The 18,498-nt window shown below is 44.7% G+C and overlaps 1 protein-coding gene across 4 annotated transcripts; it reads right to left on the reverse strand.

Moving 5' to 3' along the window:
* Positions 1-5,502: 5,502 nt before the first annotated feature.
* Positions 5,503-16,357, reverse strand: LOC140389957 (solute carrier family 35 member G2-like). Of its 4 annotated transcripts, XM_072474659.1 has the most exons (3): positions 15,618-16,143; positions 7,825-7,990; positions 5,503-6,932 (listed from the first exon to the last, which is right to left on the reverse strand). In XM_072474659.1, exons 2-3 carry the CDS (start codon positions 7,856-7,858, stop codon positions 5,662-5,664), a joined length of 1,305 nt encoding a protein of 434 aa, XP_072330760.1. In that variant the 5' UTR covers positions 7,859-7,990; positions 15,618-16,143; the 3' UTR covers positions 5,503-5,661. The 4 variants fall into 4 exon arrangements, with proteins under 4 accessions (XP_072330760.1, XP_072330763.1, XP_072330761.1 ...); XM_072474662.1 differs by lacking the exons at positions 7,825-7,990; positions 15,618-16,143 and adding an exon at positions 16,198-16,357; XM_072474660.1 differs by lacking the exon at positions 7,825-7,990 and having other exon boundaries at positions 15,618-16,142.
* Between the last annotated feature and the right edge of the window lie 2,141 nt (positions 16,358-18,498).

An 18,498-nucleotide genomic window follows, 5' to 3' on the forward strand; every position in this document is an offset into this window, starting at 1 on the left:
GATCCCACAGCTACATTCACAGCCGCGTGTTCCTAGAGACAGAGTGCGGGATGTCTACTGGCACCGTCGAGGCGTTCCGTGGGCACTGCGGGGACTGGGATGCCTTATCAACCTCCAAATCAGGTTTTAGTTCAATGTTTTGTGTTCCATTTGTGATTTGCTTACTTGTTCAGACAGTATCGCTTTAAGGTGCTGCCCCTTTAATTTTTCCCTCAGTTTATTTGATTTAATTTAGTTGGTTATTTGATTTGCCTAAAATAGGCCTCATGTGGCAGGCAAGGATGAGTCCATTGCTGTCATGACTCTATATTAAACTTAGCAGGATCCGATAACATCACTGGCAGTCCCCGTCCTTCAAAGTTATGGCTCCTACAAGCCTTGTATTCCACCACCCACCCACCCAGCCCAGCTACTTAGGCTTCCCAGCCCAGTTCCCGGACCCAATGAGATGGCACAGGTCCTTCAGCTGTCAATTCCTGCTTCAGACTGGGTGAGATTTGTTGGTGGCTTTGTTGCGCTCTCATCGAAAATGTTGTTTCCACCTCCTTATGGGGCCAAACCATGCCCCACTTTGATAGTCATGCCAATGGTGTCCCCCCCAAGTATCCCCACTTAAGAACCCCTTGTCCAGCACCAATGCCTCCTCCCTCTGCCCTCCCCCGGTGCCAGCAACCCACTCAGATCGACATTCTCTCCGGCCTTTACTGTCCCCCTCCATAACAGACCCCCGCTCTGGCACCGACCTCTCTGGCCTCCATTTCCTCCACCCCCCTGCCCCCCAACAATGGTGTCCCATTCTGGAGCTGCTGTCTCTGGCACAGCTTGCTCCAGAACCCGCGAGCATCAGCTCAAACCCACTAACACTCCTCTGAACCCACAAGCATCGCTCAAAACACGCGAACACCCCACAGAGTGTCACCAACCCCTTACCTAGCATCCCCCCCCCGAACTCTCCAGTGCCCTCTCTCCCCATTGACTCCTTGGCAGACAGTGGCGACCTGTGCGCTCACCTCTGAACTCTCCCCTCGGAGGCGAGGTCGCCAGGTTCATGTTTTAAAAAACCTTTTGTTAACCGTGCAGGTATGATGTTAGAATTTACGAGGGAAGAGTTTGCAGTGGGACTGCCGACCAATGATATTATAATGCATCCAAATAAGGTTCTCGATATTCATGGACCTGAACCTCGGTATGTCACTGGTAATGGTGCAGGAACAATGCGATTGTAAGATCTCAGCAGCGAGATTCTCGTTATTGGCCTCTCATGAGATTTTGCGCCCATGTCGCCATTTATGTTCGTGCCAAACGGAAGCACAAAATTGCAGCTGTGAATTCTGCTCAGTTTTTATGTTTGTTGAATGCGAGTGAGAAACATATGGTTGATCAATTCCTGACGACAGATTCTGGAGCACAGCATCTTTTTACGTCCTTGTTTTCCATACTTTAATTCAGATTAATAAAAATGATATCAAGAGGAAATTGACGTCAGAAAAATAAGACAGAAATTATAATGTGTTTGTACAACTGTGTACATATTAACACATTCTCTGAGATTACCTGTGCAGTTATATCAAATAATGATCAGCAGTTGCTTGAGACAGAATGTTCAGTCTTTTCCGTTTGTTTACCTTTCCTTGTGAAGATAGATAAATGAAGTAGCACAATGGTTAGCACTGCTGCCTCACAGCGCCAGGGACCCGGGTAAGATTCTTACCTTGGCTGACTGTGTGGAGTTTGCACAGTCTCCCTGCGTCTGCCTGAGTTTCCTATGGGTCCTCCAGTCACCTTCCATAGTCTGAAGATGTGCAGGTTAGGTGGATTGGTCATGCTAAATTGCTCTTAGTGTCCAAAGGTTAGGTGGGGTTACAGGGTTGCGGGGGAGTAGGCCTTTGTAGGGTACTCTTTCAGAGGGTTGGTGCAGATTCAATGGGCCAAATGGCCTTCTTCTGCACTGTAGAGATTCTATGTGAGATACCCTCAATTACGACTCAGGAGAGAAGATTGATAATTCAAAGGCGAACTACCAGAGAACCAGACAGCTGCCGAGAAGTGTGCTCACTGCACGCTGCCCACTGAATGTAACCTTATATACAGTTCCCTGGGGGCGGAGCCGGAGGTGGAGTCCCCCAGGGTTCCAAACTCGGTCTTAAAGGGGCCTACACATTAAAGGTACATGTGTATACAGATATCATTCATCACACTATGATTCTATTCTATGAAAAAGATCAGCTGGTCCATCAAGCTTACCCCAAGCAGGAGCATCATGACTGGACACATCCTTACCTCCTACCTCAAGAAGCACATATCTCCTGGGAGAAACAAAAAAGGAAGATAGAAATACCCAAGGCCACCAAGGGAAAAATACACTGGACAGTTCCTTTCCAAGTTCCTTGGGCAAACTAGTCCAGGAGATCAAATAGATATAGCATGTGCTATCTGGAAGGCCATTACATAGGTCACTGGTTAGACCATGTCTAGGTTCAATCAGGTCCCCTTACATCATGAGTGATATAGTGGCCTTGGAAAAGGTTCAGATAATTATTTTCACCAATTTTCTCCTTTCCTTTCTTGAGACATTAACCAGCCTGCAATACCATTCCAAGCTATGTCACCTGGGTGGATATTACACTGGGGTCTCTGCAGAGCATGTTAATTATCTAGTTACCTGCAGAAGGCATCACAGGGAGCCTGATAACTATATACAGATGGCTGGTTTCGCTCGGTTGGCTGGACAGCTTGTTTGTGATGCAGAGCGAGGACAACAGTGTGGGTTCGATTCCTGCACCGGCTGAGGTTATTTATGAAGCCCCACGTCTTCTCAATCTTGCCCCTTGCCTGAGGTTAAATCACCACCAGTCAGCTCTATCCCTCAAAGGGAAAAGCAGCCTATGGCCATCTGGCGACTTTTACTATTACTTTACATCCAGACAGGAGCAGGAACAATGGGAAAATTTCCCATCTCTAGCCATGGGTCACAGAAGCCAATTGTAACACCCTAAATGTTCATCTACAGCTGAGATCAGCAAACCCAGCACAGACCAATGATTGCATGTGGATACTTCCTGATCTGTTTTGATCAGCTACGCAGATGATCAACTTAATGATCCATCATAGAAGCATTTTCCCAGTTGTCACTAAATTGAAATTATTGAATTTCTGGTAAATTGGTTAAAAAAAACACTAATACATTAACATGTTTGATTAAAACTCAAATGAATTGTTAATCTTAAATGGGAATTATCACAAGGTTTTGACTGGTGTAACTACAGTAATTACAATAAATCACTTGGATTCCCTATAGATAACAATTAGAATGTGAACTGCTTCAGTTGCCTGAATGCCTAAACTACAAATGTAGAAAATTCAATGCCATCATTGTTTGGTAAAATATGATTAAAAACATATATTTAGATCACAACTTAAATCAGTGCCAGAAAGGTGAGTCATTAGTTGTCTGCTTTACTGTAACGTCCATTGCAATTAAGTGTTATTCAGTTGTTCTTGTTAAATTAGTGTTACTTGGAATTAAGATAGTTGGGGCTTATTGTTCGCCAGCCTCATTTTATGGGGTGGGCGGTGTGCGGGTGGGGGGAGGGGGGGAAACGACAAGGAAACACAATAACAAACTGAATGGAAGATTAGGTGGTAACCAAATTTCTGTATCCAGATGTTGTTTCTTAAATTGCTTGTACATTGGCTATGCATTCTATCCTCTGGCTATGCAGACGGCGTTGATCTCAGGTGGGCAGCAATAAGAATACTACAGTTGGCCTCAGCAACTTGGGTTAGAGAGGGGGATAATTGCTCTTGATTGCTTTCCAGTCACCCCTGTTAGAAGTGTAATTGTGAATGTCAAACGATATTGTGGCAGGGCTTGGTTGTGGTTTCTATATACTTGGACAGCCTGCTAACCTTTGCTTTTGAGGCTCTTATTTGGGTCGCCAGCAATCAGGGATGCCTATCAGAGTCATTAGTTTCAGGAGAGAAGTAGATGAAAGAGACATATTTTCAATTTGGATGATATCTGACCAGATCTGATTTTCCAAGGATGCATTTGTGCTTAAAAAGAACCTGGATTTATATAGTGCCTTTAATGACCTCAAGACATCCCGAGGTGTATCAGAGTCAATAAATTCCTTATGAATTATAGTCCCTGTTGTACTTTAGGGAAAACTAGCTGTCAAACTGCACACAGAATGGTCACAAAAATGATAATGAGCTAAGAAAGCAAATAATCTGTTCTGGTTATGTTCTTTGAGGGATAACTGCTGGCTAGGACACTTGAGTGAATTCTGCTGCTCTTATTCAAATAATGTCATATGATCTTTACATCCACCTGATAGGGCAGAGTGGACCTCGGTTTAGTGCCTAACCTAAAAGATGGCACCATTGATAGTGCAACACTCCCTCAGTACTGCACTTGAGTGTTATGATAACTTACACGCTCAAATCTTTGGTTGGAACCTGCTAGCCTTCTGGCTCAGATGCAGAAGTGTTACCACTGTGCTATTGCTACATAATGTACACCAGTCATAGAGTACTGATTCAACAGGCTGTACAGGTTGGTGTTCTGTTGTTTCAGGATTCAGCTTTTCTTTGTTCTCTGTAAACCAGTGATAGGTGTCTGGATATCAATGAGACATTGATATTGGTGTGATGATGGACATATGCAACTACAAGCATTTAAGGCTCTCTGCAAACTTGCTTAAATGTAAAGAGTGGACACTAAAATTCCTGGAATCTAGCAAAAGAAAAACTTTTTCTGTGATGAGCTTTGTCATACACATATCAGATAGTTCTGACATGCTGCAAGCTGACAGGTGCTATAACTCCTCAATTATGCCACAGTTTGCAGAAAGCCCACATAGTGTTTGCTCCTGCTGTTATTATGGTGAGCAGTCAGATCCTATCTCTCTTCTACTCACAAATCTTATCCATGTGTCCATGCATGCAAAGGTAGCAGTAAAACTGCAGTGTTAAGCAAAACTGATCTAAGCACGTGTCATGAATATATTCATTCCCACTATGTTAATGTTCACTCTATTTTGCTGTGTTAGGATTATTATTATTTATTATGAAAATCTTTGCATAACTTTAATAATTTTTTTTTAAAAATGAATATAGTCATTCCAAATTAAAATAGGTAAATAAACATGAGGATCCAGATTTTCATTAATCTGGTATAATTTCATTAAGAGACATATTTAATCGATGAATTTTTGAAGGTAATGAATCAGAGTACCTTATTTCAGGGAAAGCCACTTTGGCTTACTGTAAAAGATTAAATATGTAGAATATTATGCTTGATGCTTTTTAATTAATATTGTTTATTTACCCAGGCTTGATATTGAAGGATTGAAAAAGTTAACCACACAAGGTTGTGTAAACACTTCAAACCACCAAACAAAAGTGTGAAACACTATGTATGCATGGATAACATTCAACACTCTTTCAGCCTTGCATGTACGCTAGATTACTTTTCATTAATGAATACAGACACTTCAGAATTGTCTGCTGCACATTTTATTCCACAGAACATTCAGAGAACGTAACAGCAACTGACCATCTTTCGACACTACAGTACAAAAGAACATTGCACAGTTGACATTTATAGAGCTGCTTGCTCACATTTAATCTTCTGGTTATTTATGACATTATTAACATTCATTTGATGGGGGAATTTGTTATCTCCAGGTAATTCTGTCTGCCATTACGGTTGACCCAGTAAAGCTTGTAAGCAGCCAGTGCAAAGACACTGAAGATGATTACTGATCCACCAATTAGGTCATATATGGTTGGAAACATACGGAGGACCAGCAACTGGAGGATCATGGCCACTACGATCTCTAAATGTTGCACTGTGCTAACTAATGCAGGGTGGAATCGATTTAGTGCATAGTAAACACCTAAGAAAGCCACAGTAGAACAAATACAGATCCCTAATAGATATCCCCAGGTTTCTCCATCCAATGGTATAATAGGCTCTTGTAGAATAAACATTGTGGATGCACCCCAAACTGTACCTGTCCATCCAAAGGTGAAAAGAGCAGTCCACATGCTAACTTTTTCTTTGATAGCCCTGTAAATGATCATGGCCAGAGCGGTGGTCAATCCAGCCATCACTGTCATGGTATAGCCAAAAGCTTCCTTCCAAAGGCCCACCAATGAATTATCTTCATCAACAATATTCGGAATCATTACCAGGCAAAGGCCAAAGACACTGCAGACCACTGTGACAACGTCAGTGTATTCCAAGCGTTCATCTACCAGTAGAAAGGCCAGAATGGCACTGAAGACTGTGGTTGTGGCTCTCCACATAATGGTCCCATTGCTTGGGGGCACAATCGCAAAGGAGGTGTAGGCGCAGGTGATAGAGATAACATTGCACACCCCATAGAGAAACAGGCCCATTCTGTATCCTTTGGGTCCAAGAGGATGCTCATTTCCATAGCAGACCACCACAACAGCAAAGATCTGCAGGACAGAACGAATGAAGAGGAGCTCCAACGATGGCACTTTGGACCGATCAGCAGCAAGTCGAGTTACTAATGCAACACAGCCATGGGCCAAGGCAGCCCCGAACAGAGCCACCCAGGTTATTCTTGGCTCAGAGACCACACTTTGTCCAGTATTTTCTGCCTGTTGTTCCATTCCTTTATCTTTCTGTTCTTCTGATAAACTCTGACGAACATCAATTGTCCCAAAGTGTGTTCTTCCTTGCTTTTTAGTGTTACCCAGAAGTTTTTTCTTTGGGTTATCCTCGACATAACTTTCACTGTCTAGGTATGTCTCTTCATTGTCCTCTTCTTCAGGCTGTGGGTAATGTGCCGTGTATTTCACAGTCACTGTGTTTGGGTGGATTTTCACTCTTTTCTTCGAGGGGTGTGTTGTCTTTATAGGTGAAGATGCCATTTTTCTGAGGCAGAATCTCTTCCCTGCAGTAAATTTCACAGAAAAGTTAAACTTTCATATTGTTGTCATTACTGTATGTGTGGAATAGCATTTGTAGTTTATATTATAATGGGTAACTGTGTGCCACACCAACTGCTATATACATTAGAAAGTCCAACTGGTTATTTCAAATGCCTTAATTAAGCTATAACCCTTCCATGAATGTATTAAAACAACAATTCCTTCAACCATAAGAGTACAGGATGCTTCAAAAATCACAATACTTCAAAGTACCCAATTATGGAAAAGTTTGTTAGTTCATGGGTAGGCATTTCTGGATCAATTTAGTACTCACTCAGAATAGGAAAGAGGCAAAGGAATGAGATGATAAACAGGTGAGTTGATATACAATATATGGAAACTATAATAATCAACTGGATTTTAAAAATTGACACATTTTTAGATATAGTACATACAGTGCAGAAGGAGGCCATTCGGCCCACCAAGTCAGCACTGACCCACTTAAGCCCTCACTTCCACCCTATCCCCGTAACCCAATAACCCTTCCTAACTTTTTTGGTCACTAAGGGCAATTTCTCATGGCCAATCCACCTAACCTGCACATCTTTGGACTGTGGGAGGTAACCGGAGCACCCGGAGGAAACCCACACAGACACGGGGAGAAAGTGCAGACTCTGCACAGACAGTGACCCAGCAGGGAATCGAACCTGGGACCCTGGCGCTGTGAAGCCACAGAGTATCCACTTGTGCTACCGTGCAGCCCAATTTTTCAACACTTCATTTTTTTAACAGATCTTTCGAGAAATTAATATCAATCAAATGTTAGTGTTAGTAATTTGTAGAAAATCAAGCTACCCTGCCAATACAGCACATTTCGACTGTCCTCTATTCTGTTGCTGCTTGTGGTTGTCCTACCAGGAGATCTGCTGTCATGGTATGCCACGCTCATCTGTCTTGTTCCTTTCTCAGACGTCCACTATAACTCGTTGGCAACCATGTTGTGACGTTCATCATCCAACTATGTCTCAGCCGACCCTTCCTTCTGCTGCCACCACTTTGCCCTCCGGCCGATCTCTATCTACTGTCAGTGCGAGAATAATTTATTATTACATCTTAACAGAGTCATAGAGGTCTTTGGCCCATCATGTCTGCGCCGGTCAAAAACAACATCTAAGTATTCTAATCCCATTTTCCAGCACTTAGCCCATTGCCTTGGCATTGCATGGGCACATCTAAATACGTCTTAAATGTATGAAAGTCTCTGCCTCCACCGCCCTTTCAGGCAGTGAGTTCCATACTCCCACCACCATCAGGGTGAAAAAGATTTCCCTCGCATCCTGTCTAAACCTCCTGCCCCTTACCTTAAATTTATGCCTCCTGGTCACTGATCGCTCCACCAAGAGGAAAGGTTTCTTCCTGTCTACTCTATTGATTCCCCTCATAATTTTCTGCATCTCAATCATATCCCCCCTCAGTCTTCTATGCACAAAGGAAAACAACTCCAGTCTGTACAATCTCACTTCATAGCTAAAACGCTCCAGCCCGTGCAACACCCTCGTAAATCTCCACTGCACATTTTCCATTGGTATCACATCCCTCCTAGCTGTGGCCTAATGTGCCTACCGCTCCATTCCCTGATCACACTTTGGCAAATCCGACTGCAAGTCGGTATTCCTACTTCGGGCTTACTAACAGCAACTCAAGCGTGCTGAGCCAGTCAAGAAAACCGTGCAGGGCTGGTCCGAGGAATCTGAGGACATCCTCCTGGTCCATATTCAAGGCCACGGCAGCTAACCTGGACGAGTACGCAACCACCATCACAAACTTCATCAGTAAGTGTGTCGAGGACTGTGTACCACAGAAGACCAAATGGGTATTCCTCAAACGGAAACCCTGGCTCAACCAAAGGGTTCACTCCCTGCTGATTTCCCGGACGGAGAAGTTCAAGTCTGGCGACCCTGACCTACATAAGAAATCCAGGTACGACGTACGGAGAGCCATTAGGGATGCAAAAAGACAATACCGCTTCAAACTCAAGTCCCAGGCCAACGACACTAACCAATGACGACTTTGGCAGGACCTACGCAAGATCATAGGCTATAAAGCAAGGCCAGGCAGAATATCTGGGACTGGAGCATCCCTCCCCGATAATCTGAACAGGTTCTATGCCCGTTTTGAGCAGTCAGCCAATGCATCAGTGCCACCCGCCCCAACAGCCCTGGACACACCCATACCCACTATTACAGCCTCAGAGGTAGGAGGTGCCTTCTTGAAAGTGAATCCATGGAAAGCGACAGGCTCGGACGGAGTCCCTGGGCGAGCACTCAGAGCCTGCACAGACCAGCTGGCGAATGTATTCACAAATATCTTCAACACCTCACTCCTCCGCTCTGAGGTCCCCACCTCCTTCAAGAAGGCCACCACAATACCAGTACCAAAGAAGAACAAGGAATCCTGCCTCAACGACTACCGACCGGTGGCCCAGACGTCAGTTAACATGAAATGCTTCGAGCGGCTAGTCATGAGATGGATCACTGTCAGCCTCCCGGATGGTCTCGATCCACTGCAATTTGCCTATCACCGCAATCGGTTCACAGCAGATGCTATCTCCCTGGCTCTACAATCAACACTCGAACACCTCGACAACAAGTACACCTATGTAAGACTGCTGTCCATAGACTACAGCTCCACCTTCAACACCATTATCCCGACAAGACTAATAACCAAACTCTGCAATCTTGGGCTTGACCCATCCCTGTGCAGCTGGATCCTTGACTTCCTCACCAACAGACCGCAATCTGTCAGGATAGGCAACAGCACCTCCTCCACATTAGTCCTGAACACTGGGGCCCCGCAAGAATGTGTGCTCAGTCCTCTACTGTACTCCCTATACACACATGACTGTGTGGCAAGATTTAACTCCAACTCAATCTATAAGTTTGTGGATGATATGACTGTGGTGGGCCATATCTCAAACAACGACGAATCAGACTACAGGAGGGAGATAAATCACTCGGTTGCATGGTGTACCGAAAACAACCGCTCTCTAAATGTCGGAAAGACCAAGGAACTGATAATCAGCTTCAGGAAGCGTAGCACGACACACTCTCCTGTCTGCATCAATGGCTCCGAAGTGGAGATGGTCGATAGCTTTAAGTTGTTGGGGGTCACCATCACCAACAGTCTGTCCTGGTCCACTCACGTAGATGCAACAGTCAAGAAAACCCAATAACATCTCTACTTCCTACGGAAGCTAAAGAAATTTGGCATGTCTGAATCGACTCTCACAATCTTCTACAGATGTGCGATAGAGAGCATCCTATCCGGCTGCATCACAGCCTGGTATGGCAACTGCTCGGTCAAAGATCGCAAGAAATTGCAGGGTGTGGTGAACTCAGCCCAGAGCATCACAAAAGCTTGCCACCCCCACATTGATTCTATACACCTCCTGCTGCCTCAGGAAGGCAGACAGCATTATCAGAGACTCCTCCCACCCAGGCATTGCCTTCTTCCAGATCCTTCCATCAGACAGAAGGTACAGAAGTCTGAAGACCTACACATCCAGACACAGGAACAGCTTCTTCCCCACAGCTACAAGACTCCTCAACGACTCCCGCTAGGACTGATCTGTTCCCTGTAAGAACAGTATTCAGGATGCCCTATGCTGCTCTTGCTCATGTATTTGCTTTGTTTGGCCCCTTGTTCCGCACTGTAACCAATCACTGTTTGTCGATGTACCATTTGTCAATGTTCTCTGTTGATTATTCTCTTTGTCTACTATGTACGTACTGTGTACGTTCCCTCGGCCACAGAAAAATACTTTTCACTGTACTTCGGTACATATGACAATAAATCAAATCAAATCAAAGTTTTATACAATACCAGAATGACCTCCCTGCTCTAAATCTCTGTACTTCGGCTACTAAAGGCACATCTACCATATGCCTTCTTATCCACAGAGGGAAATATTTTCTCTTCCATTTTACCTATTTCATGTTGCAGGCAGACACCGAGATCACTCAGATTAGCAATAACTGGGGAGTTTTATGTTTATTACCGCAATGGTATTTAAGAAGGCAGCTTCAGAAAACACAAATACTGCCAACTTTGAGCAACCAATTGTTATTGAATCAGAGACTCCAGAAATGCATTATTAAGTATTCCCTCTGCTGGAACAGACATCTGGAGAAGGCAGTTGATTGGTGTGGCTTGGTATCTTTATATGGGACTTACATTAGAACCATTTGTGGGGTTATAGACTTTTTGTTTAAAAGTAATGTTCCCGAAAGCAGTGGACCAGTTGGTGGTGATGGTGGGAAGCAGATGATGGAGTCATTAAACATAAACTTCATTACGAGCAAACTTCAGAGACGTTATAGTCAGCGGCAGATCAAAGGCATCCTCCCCTGAACTGGAAGAAAGGTGCCCGGAAAGATCTAACAATCTCTGTGGCAGGAATTTCCCATTTTACCAATGACAGTTTAAATCTGGCACCAAGTGTAGTGGATATATTGGCACTCAGTGGTCTGCAGGATTTCTACGAATAGGTGGACTGAGAAGTTGCTGTCAGCTTCAATGGCTGTGAATGTTGGTAGTTTAGCTGTCATCACCATCGTGAAATCTGTGCTAGAGCCTAGGATTCCCATAACTAAAAAAATGTAATGTAAATTTAAAATGAAATTGAAAATTCAGGGCAATATATTGCAAATATTATCCACTTTAATTCTGATCCGTTTGATATACTGGCTGAGGAGGTGACGGTTGGATCTGAAGCCGTTAATATTTGCAGAGGATCCCAGGGAGTGTGCCATGCTTGTATGGAGTGGCAAGGTGTGTGTCAATATGGACAAGGATCCTTAAACAGAATAACATGAAAGCTCCTGGTCTCATTGCAAAAAAGCCATTGATAAGGCTCTCTGATGCTTTTTAATCCTGTTTTTTCCTCTTTTTGCTTATTTGTGTAAACACTCTCTTGAGTTTTATCTTGACCCTTTGTTCCACAAATAATGCTGCCTTGCCAGTCTTCCTTTCCACTATGATGTACTTTTTTACTGACGTTAGAAAACGTAGGGTTGTCAGCGCTTAACCAGCATTTGAAAGAGGTCATCTTTTCTCATCCATTCTTTTGGACATTCATTACTTATACATCAAGATTTCTTAAAATAAAACTGACAGCTACGGCTCTTTGACCAGCTGAAAGACAGCTTCAGGAATCATGCCTTTGTTTACAACCCCTACATTTGAATGAGGAACAATATCTGGATACAATTTCAATTGTCCACAGATCTGCAAAAGAAACCGTAAACACCGACAACCTGGAGTGGTTACCCGTCACACCAATCACTTTCTCTCATTCTATAACAGAAATTCATCATTCAGAAATGGAACAAAAAACATTAAAACGTGAATTGTTTCTGATGGAACTTTGGATAGCTAACCCGAATGGCAGTAATAAACTAATCCAAGCAATACATGAATAGCTGGTTTCAGCATTCACTGGAGATTTTAAAGTGTGTCTCAATGTTCACAAGGGGGCCCTTCACACCAAAAAAATAAAGTCAACTGTTTCCTAAGACAGGAGTGAGTGCTTGTTAAAAATTATGTTTTACTGCAAATATGGATGATGTTAAAGTTTGTTTTTTATTTTTGTGTTGGCAAGGCAAGTGATTATTTACCAATGCATAGTAACTGTTAAATCAGGGAACAGAAACTGGACAGAGATCCCTAAAATGTGACTGAGAAGTCTCAATAGTCAGACTTGCAAGTTACCTCTGTAAGGCTAGTCTTAAACTTAATTATCTCCATTATTTTCCGTAACTGTGCTAACAGAAACCCAAAGTATTGTTGTTTTTTTTGTTTAATGATGCACCATCGCCTGATGGCTACAAGAGCCGATTCCTTTCAATTCCATGACAGGAACCTGTCACAAAAACACTATAAGATTAACTTGCAGAGTTCCCCTCCAAGCCACTCACCATCCTGACTTAGAAATATATCGCTGTTCCTTCACTGTCTCTGGGTCAAAATCATGGAACTCTGTCCCTAACAACCACAACCTTCTCAAGGGGCAATTGGGGATGGGTATAAATGTTGGCTGATCCAGCAAAATCCACATCCATGAATTAATTTAAAAAAGGCAGATTTACTTAAAATCCATTCTATATTAACCGTGATGAGTTATGTGTTATAATCAAATGAGAATTGTATTCACAAATGTCGATGTAATGACCGCCGATTGGGTTTGTATCGAGGCAGCAACATGGCGGGGAGGAATCCTGACAAAGGTGATGGAACTGGATTGAATCAGTTTTGTTTGTAGGATCTGTTCTTATCTAACAGGTTAGCACCTGGAAACCCTTTCACCATCACGGAGGGATCTACATCACTGTTCAGGCAGCCAAACTGTAGTTGGGACAGTGCCTTAATCAGAAAATGAGGACACAGGTAAATAATAAGCATGGGCTCTGTTTAACATTGAAAAGAAGCACTGTCTAAATTGAATAAAAATTCACTTTGTGAAATGTCTGTTTTTGCTCAGGTGGCCTCATTGCAAACAGGAGCTCCTCGTTACAGGGACAAATGTAACCCAGGCAGAGTCACAGCGCAATATTCCCTGTGGAATAATTTACAGCAGATTTTGAGTGGTATTGGTGTGTCTATTATGACAGCTCATGGCTCCATTACTCCATGCATCATTACATTCTGGTCCTCCAGGTCAAGTGACAATGGTCTCGAAAGCTGAACGCTGAAGCATGTTTTGGCTCATTGTATGGTGAATTCTCTTTAAGGTTAAGATCTGTACCAATTATTTTCTTGATCTATCTTCCTGAGTACAGGTAAGAAATAAGAAAGCTAGACAGTCCGTGTGATTAAGTGGTGCCTACTTGATACATGCACATTTCAGGGGAATAAATGAGTACAACCACTGATGATGGAATAATTGCACATTCGATTCAATTGTTTTGGTTTGGAGTGAAGGCCGGAATGTTACTTTACAAAGAAAAGGGCCAGGTATTTATAAGTGTTGCATTTCTCCTTCCTGACACTACTAACACACTGTAGTGCATTTCCAATATTTTCATTCAAAGCAACACGTCTAAATTAAATGTTACAATATGTAAAAACCAAATGCTGGAAAGACTCAGGAGGCATCTGTGGCAAAAGAAAGGTTGCATCTCTCTCTCTCTCTCTCCACAGAGATTGTTGTGTCTTTCCAGCACTTGCTGTTTTTATTTCAGGTTGCCAGTATCCAGAGTATTCAGCTTTTCTTGTACGCCTTCTAGTCGACGCGGAGAAATGCTGGGCAGGCACACATCAGATTGACACCAGGATGGAGCTAGCCTCTTGCCTGGCCAGTCTTTCTCTGTCACTCCTGTTCACACAATGGTATGGGAGCCCCACAATGTGTGTGCTCAGTGGAGACTCCGACTGCACCCAGGAAGCGACAGCACAACAGTTAATTGGCCAGCACACCAATGAATTCAAGCAGAACGAAGACTGTAAAGCTGTAATCGGTCCATTGCTGCATTGACAAAGCAGCTCGTCAGAAAATGTTCGAAAATAAGGTGGCATCGGTCACGGTATTTACAGACTCCCAACGTGAGGTCCTTACTGATGACTTTAATCTTGGGTGGATGTCGATACCACAACATCATCTGCTTTTTGTCCAGCAATCCTGGGCAAATTTGTCCAGCAATCCTGGGCAAATTGCACCGTGTTTGCCAGCTTGTGGGACCCGTTAGAAAATGCACAGTGAGGGACTTGCAGCTGACATTCAATTCTGCAAAGAAAACCACTGGAATGTGCACACCTCCAACAAGCCACTGTGTAAGAAACGGTTGAAGGACTATGTGCAAAACCGCAATTAGTCAATTATTTTCTATGAAGGGAATTAAATACCATCTTTAGATAATGAGCAATGCCACCTATAAACAGGTAGCTCGCTAGGAGTTAGACTGGGGTGTCCTGTCCTGAATGTGGATCACACTGACAAGTCAGCTTCTTCCCCTGCTCCAGATGGACACGGGGGTTGAACACATTCGTGGCGGCAACCCGGAGTTCAACGTGCTGGAAGGCGGGCGCCCTTGGACCGTACTGTTAACATTCACTGGTCACTCGTCCCTGGCCGTTTCCAACCACACGCCCCGGGGGAGCAGGCAGCAAGCAAACAGGCTTGCGGGGGGGGGGGGGGGGGGGGGACACAGCTGGCTCCAGATGTTCCGAGAGCCCTGGCTACCCCTCTCCTTTCCCCAGGGCAGAGCAGCATGAATGAAAGCAGATCCCCGCACTTCCACAGCCACTGGGGGAATGAATGAGTTACACTGGTGAGGTTAAGGACACAGTAAGTGATAAATGGAATCGAAACAAACGCCGAAGGAGACCCCCCCACCACCCCGTGCATGGAAGAGGGAGCTAACCCCCCGCCCCCCCGCTCACTAGTCTCTCCAGCTCTGTCTCCAGCACAGTGGACAGTAACAGGGAAACAGGACATTACCGTCTTGTCGGACTGAGGACTTGCAATGGTGCTCAAAGCAGTCGGGTTAAACAGTGATGAGACGGCGCCCAGGCTCCTGCCATCACTCCCACAGGGCTGGCACCGAGCAGACAGGCGGCGGAGATGTTCCCGGGACCGGAGTGTGGAGGGAGGGAAGGAGGGAAGGGAGAGATGCACCGCGTTTTCTCTCTCTTTTTTTTCTTTTGCAGGTTACCTGAGCAGAAGGCGCCAGGGGGAGATGCTGCACGCCAGAGATGGCCGTGTTTCCAAAGCTTTAACCTCTCTCCCTCTCTTCTCTGTCTCCTTCACCGGGACTGAGGAGGAGCCAAACAGCTGCAAGAGAAACGGGAAAGGGGGGCAAAGCAAGAAGTGCATGCGCACAGGAGGCTGGAGTCCTTCCATTCAACAGCCCGGAGGTGATTGAGAGCATCAGCAAAACAACTTCGTCCTCACAGCCTGATGGAGAGATGCCGAATGTTCCCCGGGTCACCCTCATGTCTGGCTGGCAGCATCGTGTACACAAATTCTGTGCAAACAAAGTTCAGCACTGACTATTCAATCCCAAATGATTCCCAATCCTATCCATTCAGGTATAAATCCCCAATTGTATTTGGTACAGGATGTCACTTCGGTCTAATCAACCCCCGGGTCTGTCATTAATCCCGCTAAAGCAACAATATTTGCCTTTGAGAACATTTATATTTGATGTATTTTTCTTCAAGCGAAAAATAGCCATTGCAGAATAATTGCAGCGTCATATCTGGCTGGATCACATCAAGTCGATTCGTTCTTACCTCGGTCAGAGCTGTCCACTATTCGAGGATTATCCAGGACAGCACAGGTAACCTCCCAGCTCTTTTCCCATTCCTTAAGCCCCTCTCTCCTGCCTCCACCACTGTCATCTCAAACAGCAAGAGCAAGGAGCTTGGGGATTTCTTTGTCACTGAGATTGAGGCCATTGCCCCAGCTGTTTGTTCTTTCTCCATCCTTTCCCTGAGTCAGCTCCGCCACCCCCCCCCCCCCCCCCCAGGCTCCCCTACTCTCCACTGAACCCACACCTTTCTCTAGTTTCCCTTCTATTTCCGTTCACACCTTCTCTGAGGCCATCTTGTCAATGAGACCCATGTTCCTTAGTCTCAATTTCCACTGGCATTCTAATGATCTAATTTCCTCCCTGGTCCACATGCTTGTTGGCCTTGTAAATGGTTCCGCCTTGAACAGTGTCAAAGGTTACAGTGAGGTCAGGGAGGACGAGGAGTGATCATGTCCCGTCAAAGAGGATGTCACTTGTGAAATTAATTAGGACCATTCTGGGCTTTAGCAGATGTAGAAAAATTGATTGGAGAGACTCAAGAATGGACTTGTGAGGATGATAAGCATAGATTTGAAAAGCAGCAACATATACAAAGACATGGTAGGAATGGAAGGTTGGTGACTCAAGGAATTGTGTTTGGCATCCATCATGAATATTGTATTCTTACAATGCTGGAATCAATTATTAAAGAGGTTAGAGCTGGGCACTTAGAAAATCTCAGTGCAATCAGGCGGAGCCAATATAATTTTGGAAAAGGAAAATCATGTTTGACTAATTTATTGGAGATCTCTGAGGAAGTAACCAGCAATGTGCATAAAGGTGAACCTGTGGGCAGAGGTGGACTTACACTTTAGAGGGCTGTGCTTTCCCTCTTTGCGGTGCCCCATATCATGCCCTGTCCCAATGACATTGAGTCCCACCCCAATCATGTCAAGCCCCACCCCAAATGGCGTCAATGCCCTTCTGACCCCACCCACCCTCAGCTCACCCAATGCAAGGCACAGAAACACAAACTCTCGCACTTGCTGTCCTGACTGGTTGCTGCCCAGCCCAGTCCATTCGCTCTCAGCCCTGCTGCCCAACTGGCCTCTGGTTCTGGTTCTGGTCAAGCTGCCCCACTCCTGTTGGCCGCTGCTCCCCGATTTCCTGAGACACAATGCCGGTGCTTCCTTGCACCTCCCGACTGCTATTCTGCTCACCTCAGCTCTCACTTCAGTGGCTGGGCCTCGAGCCTCGAGCCACGCCGGCCGCATGTTCTCCTGGCTGGCTGGCTGGCTGCTGCTGCTTGCTATCTGGCCTGGTCGCCTCTGTTCTTTTCAGTTGGTTTCCCACTCGCCCTCCTCAGCCCTGGCCTGGAGGCAGAGAGTCACTCCCTTGCTGCTCCCACCAACAGTCGAAGGCCAGCGCTCCCTGGTCCAAGGAAAACAACCCCAACTTCCCCAATCTCTCCTCATAGCTGCAATTCTCCCGCCCTGGCAACATTCTGGTAAACCTCCTCTGCACTCTCTCCAGAACAATTACATCCTCCCTGTAATGTGGTGACCAGAACTGTGCACAATACTCCAGTTGTTGCCTCAACAGTGTCAGATGCAGTTCCATCATTATATCCCTACTTTTGTATTCCATACCACTGCCAATGAAAGAGGGCATTTCATATGCCTGCTTTACAATCTTATGTACCCATACTGCTACCTTTAGGGACCTTGCACACCAAGATCTCTCACTTCATCTTTCAGTACCCCTTTCAGTACATTCCTGTTTATTGTGTATTCCCTTTTACTGTTTGACCTTCATGAATACAATACCTCACACCTATAAGGTGTAAATGGATAATTTTCCGGTTGGCAAGATGTAATGAGTAAAGTGCCACAGGGATTATTGTCAGGGCCTTAGCTGCTTACTATTTATATCAATGACTTGGATGAAAGGACCAAATGTATGGTTGCTAAATTTGCTGATGACACCAAGATAGATAGGAAAGCAAGTTGTGAAGAGGACATAAAGAGTCTGCAAAGGGCCATAGGTAGGTTAAATGAGTGGGCAGAAAATTGGCAGATGGAGTATAATGTGGGAAAACATGAACTTGTCCATTTTGGCAGGATGAATAGAAAGATAACATATTATCTAAACGGAGAGAGATTGCAGAACCTTATGGTACAGAAAGTTCTGGGTGTCCTGGTACATGAGTCAGAAAAAAATAGTATGCAGGTATAGCAAGTGATTAGGGAGGCAAATGGAATGTTGTTTGTTACAAGGGGAATGGAATACAAAAGTAGCGATA

Source organism: Scyliorhinus torazame, chromosome 14 (assembly GCF_047496885.1).
Source record: "Scyliorhinus torazame isolate Kashiwa2021f chromosome 14, sScyTor2.1, whole genome shotgun sequence".
Classification (NCBI taxonomy): domain Eukaryota; kingdom Metazoa; phylum Chordata; class Chondrichthyes; order Carcharhiniformes; family Scyliorhinidae; genus Scyliorhinus; species Scyliorhinus torazame.

What these genes read in the sequence shown, in the direction of transcription:
- LOC140389957 (XM_072474659.1), bottom strand. Translation starts at nt 7,858, where the DNA reads ATGAGCGTGGCATACCATGACAGCAGATCTCCTG. An exon ending in CCATGACAGCAGATCTCCTG is followed by an intron (nt 6,933 to 7,824) that starts GTAGGACAACCA and finishes AATTTACTGCAG; the next exon opens with GGAAGAGATTCTGCCTCAGA.